We start from the raw sequence: 12,054 nt of genomic DNA, 5'->3' as shown, positions 1-12,054 counted from the left end.
GTCGGGGCCAGTACAGTACAGAGTGTTCCACCAAGTCGGGGCCAGGACCTGACAAGGCCCTGGCCCTGGTTGAGACCAGTCTAACCACCTTGCGACTTGGGACCCCCAAGGTGTTGTCATTTGTGGACCTTAAGGTCCTCCGTGGGGCAGACCAGGAGAGGCTGTCCAGTTGGTACGAGGGTCCTAGGCCGCACAGGGCTTTAAAGGTCAAAAGCAGCACCTTCAACCTGACCCTGTACTCCACTGGGAGCCAGTGCAGTTGGTAAAGCTTCCTGCTGCGCCCTCGGCTTCTCCTTCTCCTTTGGGTAGTGATAAATTGGGATATCAAATCCAAACTCTTCTTCTTCGTGCTACATGACCATTCCTGGCCTCAAAGTTAGGCATCAAACACTCCACTTTCTTCTCTGCCCCTTCCTCTGGTTAGTCGGGGCTGGTGAGTATGAGGAACAGGGCCTTCTCGGTGGTGGGGCCTGCATGATGGAATGGCTTCCAGCAGAAAACTTTAGCGCTCCTTTTTCAGCTGCAATCCTAGGCACATTTCCCTCAGAATAAACCCCAAGGAGAAAGCTGTAAACAGCTGCAATTGGACTAGATGTCTCTTGGGGTCCCATCCAGGGGTACGATTCTGATTCTTAGTAGCAAGCTATTTAAACTCAACTATTTGAGCACAAGCCTCTCTCTATCCTGGCAAAAGGGGTACTGAGAATCAGTGTGGTGTAGTGGTTAGAGTAGGGGTAGTCAATCTTTTTATCCCTACCGCCCACTAATGCATCTTTCTTGAGGGTAAAAATTCCTTACCACCCACCAGCGCTCAATGGAAGGGGGATTCAGCTTGTGCCTTGGAAACCCTACCGCCCGCCTAGAATCCTGAAACGCCCACTAGTGGGCGGTAGGGACCAGGTTGACAACCCCTGGATTAGAGGGTCAGACTGGGAGAGAGCAGGGTTCAAATTCTGCCCCCTTGCACTGGGTCATCTTGGGTCCTGCCTTCTCTCAGGCTACCCTCACCTCACAGGGTTGTCGTTGTGGGGATTAAAAGGGGAGTGGGAGAACCACGAGCTCCTCGGAGGAAAAGGTGGAATATAAGGGGAAGCAATCCATCCATCCGAGGGGTGGGTGTGTCTGCCCCCCTCCCCAACCTCAAGAATTGGCCTCGCCCTCTCCGGAGCCTCCTCCTGACGCATCTCGTGGCAGTGAGTTCCGCAGGCGAAGAGCGTGCTTGGTGACGTAGACCTTCGCCCCAACAGCATCTCTCCTCCTCGCGCGCCCCTTCTCTCTTTTTCTCCGCGGAAAAAGGAGGCGCTAGGACCGCGCCGCCCCGCGCTCGCCGCCGCCGCCGCCCGCCGGAGCCTCCGCACCCTCGGCGGGAGCAGCATCCGCGCCCCGGACAGGCAGGCGGGCAGGCGGGCAGGCAGCCACTTGTGGCGGAGCGGCGCCGAGCCCCAGCCCGGCCCGGCCCGCGGCCATGAGCCGCCGCTTCACGGTCACCGCCGGCGAGGAGCCGCGCCCGGGCCCCGCGGCAGCAACCGGAGGCGGCGACGGAGGAGGAGCAGAAGCCCCCCCGCCGCTGGGCAGCAACAGCGGGCAAGGTAAGGGCGCGCCGCCGACGACCCCGCAAAAAAAAAAAAAAAACCCGAGGGAGAAGAGGGAGGACGGAGGAGGGGGGGTTGCTTCTGCCCCCCCCCAAGGGCTCGTGCCCCCCACCCCCAGAAAGGTGGCTCAAGTTGGGGAGGGGGCCAGGCCGGGCCAGACCAGGTGCCCCCCCCAAACCCCAATGCGGGAGGAAGAAGAGCGGGGATACCGGCCGCTTACGCCCTCCCCGTCTCGAGGGCTGGTGCGCCCCCCGCCAGGGCGGGGAAAGTGGGGAGGGGGCTGGGCCAGGTCAGGTGCTTCTCTCCCCCCACCCCGGTCCGCCTCTGGACTGGACCCCGGGGGCGGGACGGAGGGAGGCGCGCCGTGTGGGTCGCCCGTCGAGCGAGGCTTTCGTGCCCCGAGGCAGCGGCTCCTCCATCCATCTCGGCTGGCTTTGTCTCCGAGAGGGGAGAGGGGGCTGCTGCCTCCGTCGCCGCCATGCCCCACCGGGCGCTTTCCCGCCCCGTCGCGCGGCGAGGACGCGGCCGGCACGCCCCCCTGACCGAGCCCGGCCGCCCGACGGGGCGGGCGGCGGAGGCTCCGGGTGCCTGTAGTGGCCGGCAGAGATTGGAGAGGCTCCGGGACGCGGGGGCTGCCCGGACCCCCTCACTGTGTGGTGGGCGGATTGCTGCTGCCCCCTCCCCCGGGAGTCCCCGCTAACCGCCCCCCCCCCGCTCCCCTGCGCGCCGCGCTGGCTGGCCCGTCCCGGCTGCGCTTCCTTCCGGCTCCCGTTACCGGCGCGCATCGATCGTGGAAATCCAAGCCAGGCAGCCGCTTCAGCACTTGCCCGCCTCGACCTTCTCTCCCCCAGGAAAGGGCAAGTGGCTGCTTGGCTGGCGGGCAAGGCGGAGGGAGGCGCGCTGGCACCCGGGCGCGGTTGGAAGGGTCCCCGAGGGTCATCTAGTCCAACCCCTGGAATGCAGGGGGGAAGGGGGGGAAGGCGGAGGACCTAGTGGTTAATTCCTAGAATAGGTGCGGTGATGGTGTCCGCCAAGGCCCTGTCGAGCCAGCCTTTGACCTGGAGTGCGCTCTGCACCTGCTCAGAGAGGTGTTGTGTGTGTCGTGGCTGTTGGTGTTGTAGGACCAAGAACATACTGGGGTTGGGCTCTCTTGTTGTGGAGGGGTGTGAGCTGCAATTTACCCCCTTCTGGGGCTTCCTGCCTTTTCCCACCCTCATCTCCCCCACCTGTGCTCTTCTGGGATGGCTGGGAGGGGGACTCCTGCAAAGGGTTTCAGGGCTGCTACTGGAGGAAGCAGGGTGCAGAGTACCGGGGACAGAATACCTCAGGTATTCATCTCAGGGTTGTGGTTGGGGAAAGATTCCTACATTGCAGGGGGTTGGACTAGATGACCCTCGGGGTCTCTTCCAACTCCACGATCCTAAGATTCTAACAAGCAGCACCTGCCTGGAGGAGGCCCTTGGCTGCTCAGGCTCAGGGAGCTCTGGAACCCACCAAGAAGCTCCAAAGTGTTTGGTGAGGTTTCTTATTGAAGTTTACAATCTATTCCCGAGGAGCTAGGCGTCATACTTTGGCCTCGCAACAACCCTATGAGGTAGGAAAGACAGAGGGGGGGGGCAACTTTTCCAGTGCCCCTTATGGCAAAGGCTCCCTTTGAACTCAGATTTCCTACAGCTAAAAACCAGCGCTCCGCCCACAGCACCACGCTGCCTCTCTTCAGCAGCATCCTTTGTTGACAAATTCCCCTCTCCTCCTCAGCTGGCGGGCAGGTACTGGTAATTGAGTTTTTGCCTGCTGAGCTATAGATCTGAGCTAGCCACCTAGCACCTTGAGGCGAAGTTTGAAATCTTAAAAAAAAGGGGGTGACTTGCAAAGGGTCTCTCTGCTTTTAAGTGATCAGCTCTGCTTTAGCAAAGTATATTCTGATTACACCACAAGCCTTGTTCTTGCAAAGAGTCACAGAAAGTGACTGTGAAGGCAAAATTGGTCAGAGCAAAGGCAAGTTGGGGGTAATCCGACTGCGGGTCACGAGGGCAAGGAGGCGGTTGGGGGCATCTGCTGCCCTAAAGTGTGAGGCTGGCCTTTAGCCGAGATAGCTTCAGAACAGCCTTTGCCAACTGGGTGCCCACTGCCCACCCAGATGTTGGGGTGTGGGATGCCGGGACTCCTGGGAGATGTAGTCTGAAACATCTGGGGGGAAACTAGGTGTGTGAAGGCAGCCTCTGAGCATCAGAAGAGACCTGCAGTTGCTGGATCGGGTCCAAAGGCCACAATTTAAGGAGGATATGGAGAATTTGGAAGGTGTGCAGAGGAGGGCGACCAAGATGATTGAGGGTCTGGGAACTAAGCCTTATGAGGAGCGGTTGAAGGAGCTGGGGGTGTTCAGCCTGGAAAAGAGGAGATATGAGAGCCATCTTCCAATATCTCAAGAACAGTCACATGGAAGAGGGAACAAGCTTGTTTTCTGCTGCTCCAGAGGGCAGGACTCGAACCAGTGGCTTCAAGTTACAAGGAAGGAGATTCTGTTTGAACATATGGAAAAACGTTTTGAGGGTAAGAGCTGTTCAGTGGTGGGACAGACTCAGAAGGTGGTGGACTCTCTTTCCCTGGAGGTTTTTAAGAAAAGGGCAGATGGCCAACGGGAGGGATTCTCCAGCTGCGATTCCTGCATTGCAGGGGGTTGGACTAGATGACCCTCGGGGTCCCTTCCAACTCTACAGCCCTGTGATTTTATGAAAAGAGGGCTAGGCAAATTCATGGGGGGGGGCTATCAAGAGCTACTAGCCAGGATGACTCTGCTCTCTTCTCCACAGCTGGCGGCAGTGATGCTTCTGGACAATGCTCACTGGTTTCCCCCAATGGGCATCTGGTTGGCCACTGTAAGAACATGTGTGGGGTCCCTCTAGACTGGGGGTGGCGGTGGGTTTTTTGTTTTATTTTGGTGTGTTCTGCAACACTGGTGCAACACTGGTGCTTTTGTGGTGTACAGTCATACCTCAGGTTGAAGTAACTTCGGGATAAGTATTTTCGGGTTGCGCGCTGCAGTGACCCAGAAGTAATGGAGCATGTTACCTTCAGGTTTCGCCGCTCGCACATGCGCAAACGGTCAAAATGACATCACGCGCATGCGCGGAAACGGCGAATCGCGACCCGCAGACGCAGGTTGCGTTCGGTTCTGGATGTGGACGGGGCTCCGGAACGGATCCCGTTTGCATCCAGAAGTACCACTGCGTCTAAACCAGGGGTAGGCAAACTAAGGCCCGGGGGCCGGATGCAGCCCAATTGCCTTCTGAATCTGGCCCACAGATAGTCCAGGAATCAGCATGTTTTTACATGAGTAGAATGTGTCCTTTTATTTAAAATGCATCTCTGGGTTATTTGTGGGGCATAGGAATACATTCGTATTTCCCCACCCAAAATATAGTCTGGCCCCCCACAAGGTCTGAGGGACGGTGGACTGACCCACAGCTGAAAAAGGTTGCTGACCCCTGATCTAAACCGTCCACACGCCATTTGTCTTTATAGGAATTGTTCTGCAATGCTTCCCCATTATTCCAGCCTTCTTGACACCTGGAGGGGCAGACTTGTGCTCTAGCGCAAGGGAAACAGGACAGCCCCCCCTTTCCCTGAACACTTCCAGTATGAAAACTTATGGCATTTCGGAAGGAAGCTACTGATTAGAGACGTAGAGAGTATCACTCCTCACAAAACATTTGTGGCACTATTGAAAAGGGGTCGTGTATCACTGCCCAAATGCTACCATGAGCAGAAAAGGTCACAACTGCACAATAAAATAGCACTATTTATAATAGAAGCATAGAGTTGCAAGGAACCCTCAGTGGTCATCTAGTCCAGCCCCTGCCATGCAGGAATCTCAACCAAAGCATCCCTGACAGATGACCATCCAACCTCTGCTAAAAAATCTCCCAAGGAAGGAGAGTCCACCTTCTCCAGAGGGAGACAGTTCCACTGTCCAAAGTTCTTCCTAGTTTCTTGTAGCTTTCAGAAAGTCCAACCCCTTTCTTGTAACTTGAAGCCACTGGTTCAAGTCCTACCCTCGGAGCAGGGGAAAACTCCCTCTTCCATGTGACAGCCTCTCAGATATTTGAAGATGGCTCTCAGTCTCCTCTTTCCATAGAATCATAGAGTTGGAAGAGACCACAAGGGCCATCGAGTCCAACCCCCTGCCAAGCAGGAAACACCATCAGAGCACTCCTGACATATGGTTGTCAAGCCTCTGTTTAAAGACCTCCAAAGAAGGAGACTCCACCACACTCCTTGGCAGCAAATTCCCCTGTCGAACAGCTCTTACTGTCAGGAAGTCCTTCCTAATGTTTAGGTGGAATCTTCTTTCTTGTAGTTTGGATCCATTGCTCCGTGTCCGCTTCTCTGGAGCAGCAGAAAACAACCTTTCTCCCTCCTCTATGTGACATCCTTTTATATATTTGAACCTGGCTATCATATCCCCCCTTAACCTCCTGTTCTCCAGGCTAAACATGCCCAGCTCCCTTAGCCGTTCTTCATAAGGCATCGTTTCCAGGCCTTTGACCATTTTGGTTGCCCTCCTCTGGACACGTTCCAGTTTATCCGTGTCCTTCTTGAACTGTGGTGCCCAGAACTGGACACAGTACTCCAGGTGCGGTCTGACCAGAGCAGAATACAGTGGCACTATTACTTCCCTTGATCTAGATGCTATATTCCTATTGATGCAGCCCAGAATTGCATTGGCTTTTTTAGCTGCCGCGTCACACTGTTGGCTCATGTCAAGTTTGTGGTCAACCAAGACTCATAGATCCTTTTCACATGTACTGCTCTCAAGCCAGGTGTCACCCATCTTGTATTTGTGCCTTTCCAGGCTAAACACACCCACCTCCTTCAACTGTTCCTCATCAGGCCTTGTTTCCAGACCCATGATCATCTTGGTTTCCCCTCTTGGCACACCTTCCAGTTTGTCAACATCCTTCTTAAACTGTGCTGCCCAGAACTGGACACAGAACTCCAGGTGTGGTCTGAGGAAGGCAGAATAGAGTGGGACTATGACTTCTTCCCTTGATCTAGACTTCTGTTGACGAAGCACAGAATAGCATTAGCCTTTTTTGCTGCTGCGTCACACTGTTGACTTGTGTTAAGCTTGTGGTACTAAGATCCTTTTTACATGTACAGTGGTACCTCGGGTTAAGAACTTAATTCATTCTGGAGGTCCGTTCTTAACCTGAAACTCTTCTTAACCTGAGGTACCACTTTAGCTAATGAGGCCTCCCACTGCCGCTATGCCACTTCCACACGATTTCTGTTCTCATCCTGAAGCAAAGTTCTTAACCCGAGGTACTATTTCTGGGTTAGCGGAGTCTGTAACCTGAAGCGCCTGTAACCCGAGGTACCACTGTACTGCTATCAAGCCAGGTGCCCCCCCCATCTTATATTTGTGCACCTGGTTCTTCCTGCCTAAATGCAGAACCTGACATTTGTCCCTAATTGGTGTGATAGTGCAGCCCTTCCTAGCTTTGGATCAAACACCTGAAATTTTAAAGCAAAACCTCAGTCTTGACTGAATCCTGAACAGGTGGACTCAAACTTGCTTGGGTATCCTAGTTCAGCTGCTACACTTCTTCTCCCGTTTCTGTGATGCTATTAAATAGCTGACTTATCTGTTCTAGGAGGGGAGGGCCTGGCTCCACTGATGGGGCTGGAGTGCCTTTGAAGGTTATCTCCAGGCCCCTCCCTCCCTCCCTCCCTCCCTCCCTCGGCCCTTATCTCCCAGGGAGCTGAATTTAGCAACTGGCTTCCTGCCTTCCAGCCTGCTGTGTGATGGAGAGGATGCCCCATTGAATGACTTGGCTAGGATCAGGGCTCCAGTTACTGCCTTTCTCCAGATGTTGCAATCCTGAGATAAAGAGAAGATGGAAGCAGAGTTCCCCCCCCCCCCACAGAGGTATGGGGAGAATGCGGAGGAGAAGAGGTGGGGGTATTGTGGATGCGCATTTACCTTTCATCTCTCCCCCCCCCATGTGTGAAACTACAAGAGACAGACTTTTGATTTCAGCACAGAGATAGGTCTCTCCCTTCCAGTCCTCTCTCTCTGTGAAAGCAAGTGAGGTGGGGAGGGGCTGTAATTTTGTGGTAGAGCATCTACTTCCCATGGGGAAGGTCCCAGGTTCAAGACCCCTGCCTGATATCCTCATGGCCTGCTGCCAGCCAGTGCTGGAAATGCGGGTTGGGGGTCCAATGGCCTGACTCAGTGTAAGGTAACCAAGTTCTACAGGAGTTTCAAGGAAAATATTTAAGATACTTCTCTAAGTGACATTTTGCTTTTCCCAGTCACCAACCAGACATCCAGAGATCTCCATGTGGTTACAAAGCACACCTTGTTGTTGTTGTTGTTGTTTAGTCATTTAGTCATGTCCACCTCTTCGTGACCCCCTGGACCAGAGCACGCCAGGCACTCCTGTCTTCCACTGCCTCCCTCATGCTGGTCGCTTCGAGAACACTGTCCCACCATCTCGTCCTCTGTCGCCCCCTTCTCCTTGTGCCCTCCATCTTTCCCAACATCAGGGTCTTTTCCAGGGAGTCTTCTCTTCTCATGAGGTGGCCAAAGTCTTGGAGCCTCAGCTTCAGGATCTGTCCTTCCAGTGAGCACTCAGGGCTGATTTCCTTCAGAATGGAGAGGTTTGATCTTCTTGCAGTCCATGGGACTCTCAAGAGTCTCCTCCAGCACCAGAATTCAGAAGCATCCATTCTTTGGCGATCAGCCTTCTTGATGGTCCAGCTCTCACTTCCATACATCACTGCTGGGAAAACCAGAGCTTTGACTATATCGACCTTTGTTGGCAAAACACACCTGGAGCCTGGCTAATTTCTAATATTGAGCAGGACCCGAATCCTACTATGACCTCTCTGCTTTTCCTCTTGCATTGTGATAAGGAAAAATCCTGGTGTGCGGATTTACTCCACTGTCCAGCTTGACCAGGTGCCACTCCCCGCGGGTCTCTCTGGTCAGCAAATAAAGTAGTCTCCCGCCAAGTTAGAAGAAGCAAACAGTAGTCAGTTGACCTGATCTTTATTTGTTGTTGCAACAAGGTTCAAACAGACAAAGAAAAGAGTAGGAACCCCAAGCATGGGGTTGCGTGAAATTTTAAGACCTCTCCCCATTTCCCACAATACATTTTCCAACAGCATCATCGATACATCACAAATATGTCACAAAGTCAGATTGTTTGGCATGTAGAAACATGAGCCCATCACCCACCCCTGTCAATAACCCCACCTCCAGACACCTTTTAACCTCTTCCCCAAAGAACAATAAGAGTATTGACACATCCCGCTCGCTGCAAGCCTTTCCTGTGCTTCTCCTTTGAAAGTATCAGGATTCAATCCACCATCCTGATGGGCTTCTGTCTGGAGTAATTGCTGCCCTTGATTGCCTCCTGCCTCCTATTGTGTGGCTAACTTCACACCTTGTGGAGGGGGAAGGAGTATGTGACCTTATCCTTACGGGATTATGGAGTCAGGGGGAGCCCTGGATTCCCCTCTTCCAGAGGAGTCATTAGCCCTTGGAACCAAGGAAATCCATCAAACCATTGAATTTTGGCGATTATTTGATTCTATATTGGATAGTCAGAGGAAACAGTACGATTCATGGTCTCTGCTTTGCTTCAATTTTATAGACTGCTTTTCTGAGCCTCTTTGCTGTTGTGCATGGAAGGTGCCTGTGTCAATGGTCATTGTCCTGGCCTTAGTTAGAGGCTGTGGTGGGGACCTGGGGTTTGGGAGTCATTTAACTGTCTCCCCCCATTCCTGGTTTTAACAATTGGCAGGAGATATGAGGCAGGATATTAGGGACGCGGGATATTAGGGACACAGGATATTAGGGACACGGGTGGTGCTGTGGGTTAAACCACGGAGCCTAGGACTTGCCAAACAGAAGGTCGGCAGTTCGAATCCCCGTGAGGGGGTGAGCTCCCGTTGCTCGGTCCCTGCTCCTGCCAACCTAGCAGTTCGAAAGCACGTCAAAGTGCAAGTAGATAAATAGGTATTGCTCCGGCGGGAAAGTAAACTGTGTTCCCGTGCACTGCTCTGGTTCGCCAGAAGCGGCTTAGTCCTGCTGGCCACATGACCTGGGAGCTGTACGCCGACTCCCTCGGCCAGTAAAGCGAGATGAGCGCCGCAACCCCAGAGTCGGCCATGACTGGACCTAATGGTCAGGGGTCCCTTTACCTTTACCGGAATTCTACCTACCAAAGAAGTGAGGAAGTGAGGCTGGCTCCCTCTAGTGGCAGCAAGTCCACACTGACTGCAAGTGCCTGCCATGTTGTCTTCATCTCCAGAAAGCAGAATGGTCTAAACTCCTTATGGGTCTACTTGGAGTAGAAGTAAGACTGGATACAGCCCATGAGATTTGCTTTTCCCATAGCTGCTTGCCCAAATGCTGAGGGCACTTGAAAGGCACATTTCCTGAGGGGCAGCAGCCCTGCAAGACTCTTGCAGGAAGGAGACCCCAGAGCCTTTAGCCCCGTGAAGACTCAGCCTTTCCTCTGCTGTGGCCCTCCTCCTGGGTGCTCTCTGCAGAACTAGGACCCTGAGGGATCCCTGCAGGCTTGTAATACGCTCATATTTATTTACACAGTTATTTACAGACTGCTCTTCATACAAAATATTAGGGTGTTGCACAGGGAGATCCACAAATCCAAAAAATAAAAAAATCATAGCAACAATACAGAAGAATCATAAAAACGACGGGCTCATCTAAACATTTTATAAACTGCTGAATAGGCAGTAAAAAAAGTCATTAAGAGATGTCTGCAAATTAGGAGTAAGGATGTTTCTGCTTAGTATTTTAATTGCTAACACTTTATAATATATTTGCTCTTCTTAGGTTTGTTTTTGCCCTGTTATTTTTCTGTAGGTGGCTGGGGAAACCCAGTCAGATGGGTGGGTCTAAAGAATAAAAGTACAGTGGTACCTCAGGTTACATACGCTTCAGGTTACAGACTCTGCTAAAAAGAAATAGCACCTCAGGTTAAGAACTTTGCTTCAGGATGAGAACAGAAATTGCGCGGCAGCAGCGGGAGGCCCCATTAGCTAAAGTGGTGCTTCAGGTTTAGAACAGTTTCAGGTTAAGAATGGACCTCCGGACCGAATTAAGTACTTAACCCGAGGTACCACTGTATTATTATTATTATTATTATTATTATTATTATTAGCCTTAACTATTTGTTTATTACAGGAAAGTGAGGTTAATATTTATATCTCCTGCCCCAGTCTTGTACCTGCTGCTTCCTCCCGTTTTTCCTTTGGAACAACTTTTGCTTGGCAGGGAGGGCAGAGAGGTCCAAACAGGTGGCATTTCATTCCGAGTGGAGGAATGCCGGGCACGGAGCTCCCTCTAGTGGCCAAAGGGTTTGTCTGTGTTTTGCAAAGGTTGCTCCTGACAGCCGTTTCTCAGACTGTGATTTGTATAGTGGTGCAGATAGGTAAAGGTAAAGGGACCCCTGACCATTAGGTCCAGTCGTGGCCGACTCTGGGGTTGAGCGCTCATCTCGCTTTACTGGCCGAGGGAGCCAGCGTACAGCTTCCGGGTCATGTGGCCAGCAGGACTAAGCCGCTTCTGGCAAACCAGAGCAGCACACGGAAACGCCGTTTACCTTCCCCCCGGAGCGGTACCTATTTATCTACTTGCACTTTGATATGCTTTCGAACTGCTAGGTTGGCAGGAGCAGGGACTCAGCAACGGCAGCTCACCCTGTCGCAGGGATTCGAACCGCCAACCTTCTGATCGGCAAGTCCTAGGCTCTGTGAGTTAACCCACAGCGCCACCCTTGTCCCTTCCTGTTTTCCTTAGCGATCACAAATTTTCATTCATTTGGGACATTCATTTGCCCATTAATTTCACACTGAGCAGGGCTGATGTAATTCCAGTCAACATGACCCGATTGTATATATCTGTGAAGGGAAATGAAATCTTCATAATATTGCAAGGGTTAAAAAGGTAAAGGGACCCCTGACCATTAGGTCCAGTTGTGACCGACTCTGGGGTCGCGGCGCTCATCTCGCTTTACTGGCCGAGGGAGCCGGCGTACAGCTTCTGGGTCATGTGGCCAGCACGACTAAACCGCTTCTGGTGAACCAGAGCAGCGCACGGAAAAGCCGTTTACCTTCCCGCCAGAGCGGTACCTATTTATCTACTTGCACTTTGACGTGCTTTTGAACTGCGAGGTTGGCAGGAGCAGGGACCGAACAACAGGAGCTCACCCCGTTGCGGTGATTTGAACCGCTGACCTTCTCGGTGGTGGCACCCGCCCTGTGGAACACTCTCCCACCAGATGTCAAAGAGAGGAACAACTACCAGACTTTTAGAAGACAGCTGAAGGCAGCCCTGTTTAGAGAAGCTTTTAATGTTTAACAGACCACTGTATTTTAATATTTTGTTGGGAGCTGCCCAGAGTGGCTGGGGAAACTCAGCCAG

At 52.8% G+C, this 12,054-nt stretch overlaps 1 protein-coding gene across 2 annotated transcripts in view; it reads left to right on the top strand.

Moving 5' to 3' along the window:
* Positions 1–1,450: 1,450 nt before the first annotated feature.
* The window catches only part of SLC12A5 (solute carrier family 12 member 5), a 103,591-nt gene continuing 92,987 nt past the window's right edge, over positions 1,451–12,054 (top strand). For both annotated transcript variants that reach the window (XM_081867552.1, XM_081867551.1), the window contains exon 1: positions 1,451–1,589. In XM_081867552.1, coding sequence (XP_081723678.1) covers positions 1,466–1,589 — 124 coding nt within the window. In that variant the 5' untranslated portion in view covers positions 1,451–1,465. The remainder of the gene's footprint in view (positions 1,590–12,054) is intronic.

This window comes from Podarcis erhardii, assembly GCF_964252035.2.
Source record: "Podarcis erhardii genome assembly, chromosome: 6".
Classification (NCBI taxonomy): Eukaryota; Metazoa; Chordata; class Lepidosauria; order Squamata; family Lacertidae; genus Podarcis; species Podarcis erhardii.
This window is presented reverse-complemented; position numbering and strand designations above follow the sequence as displayed.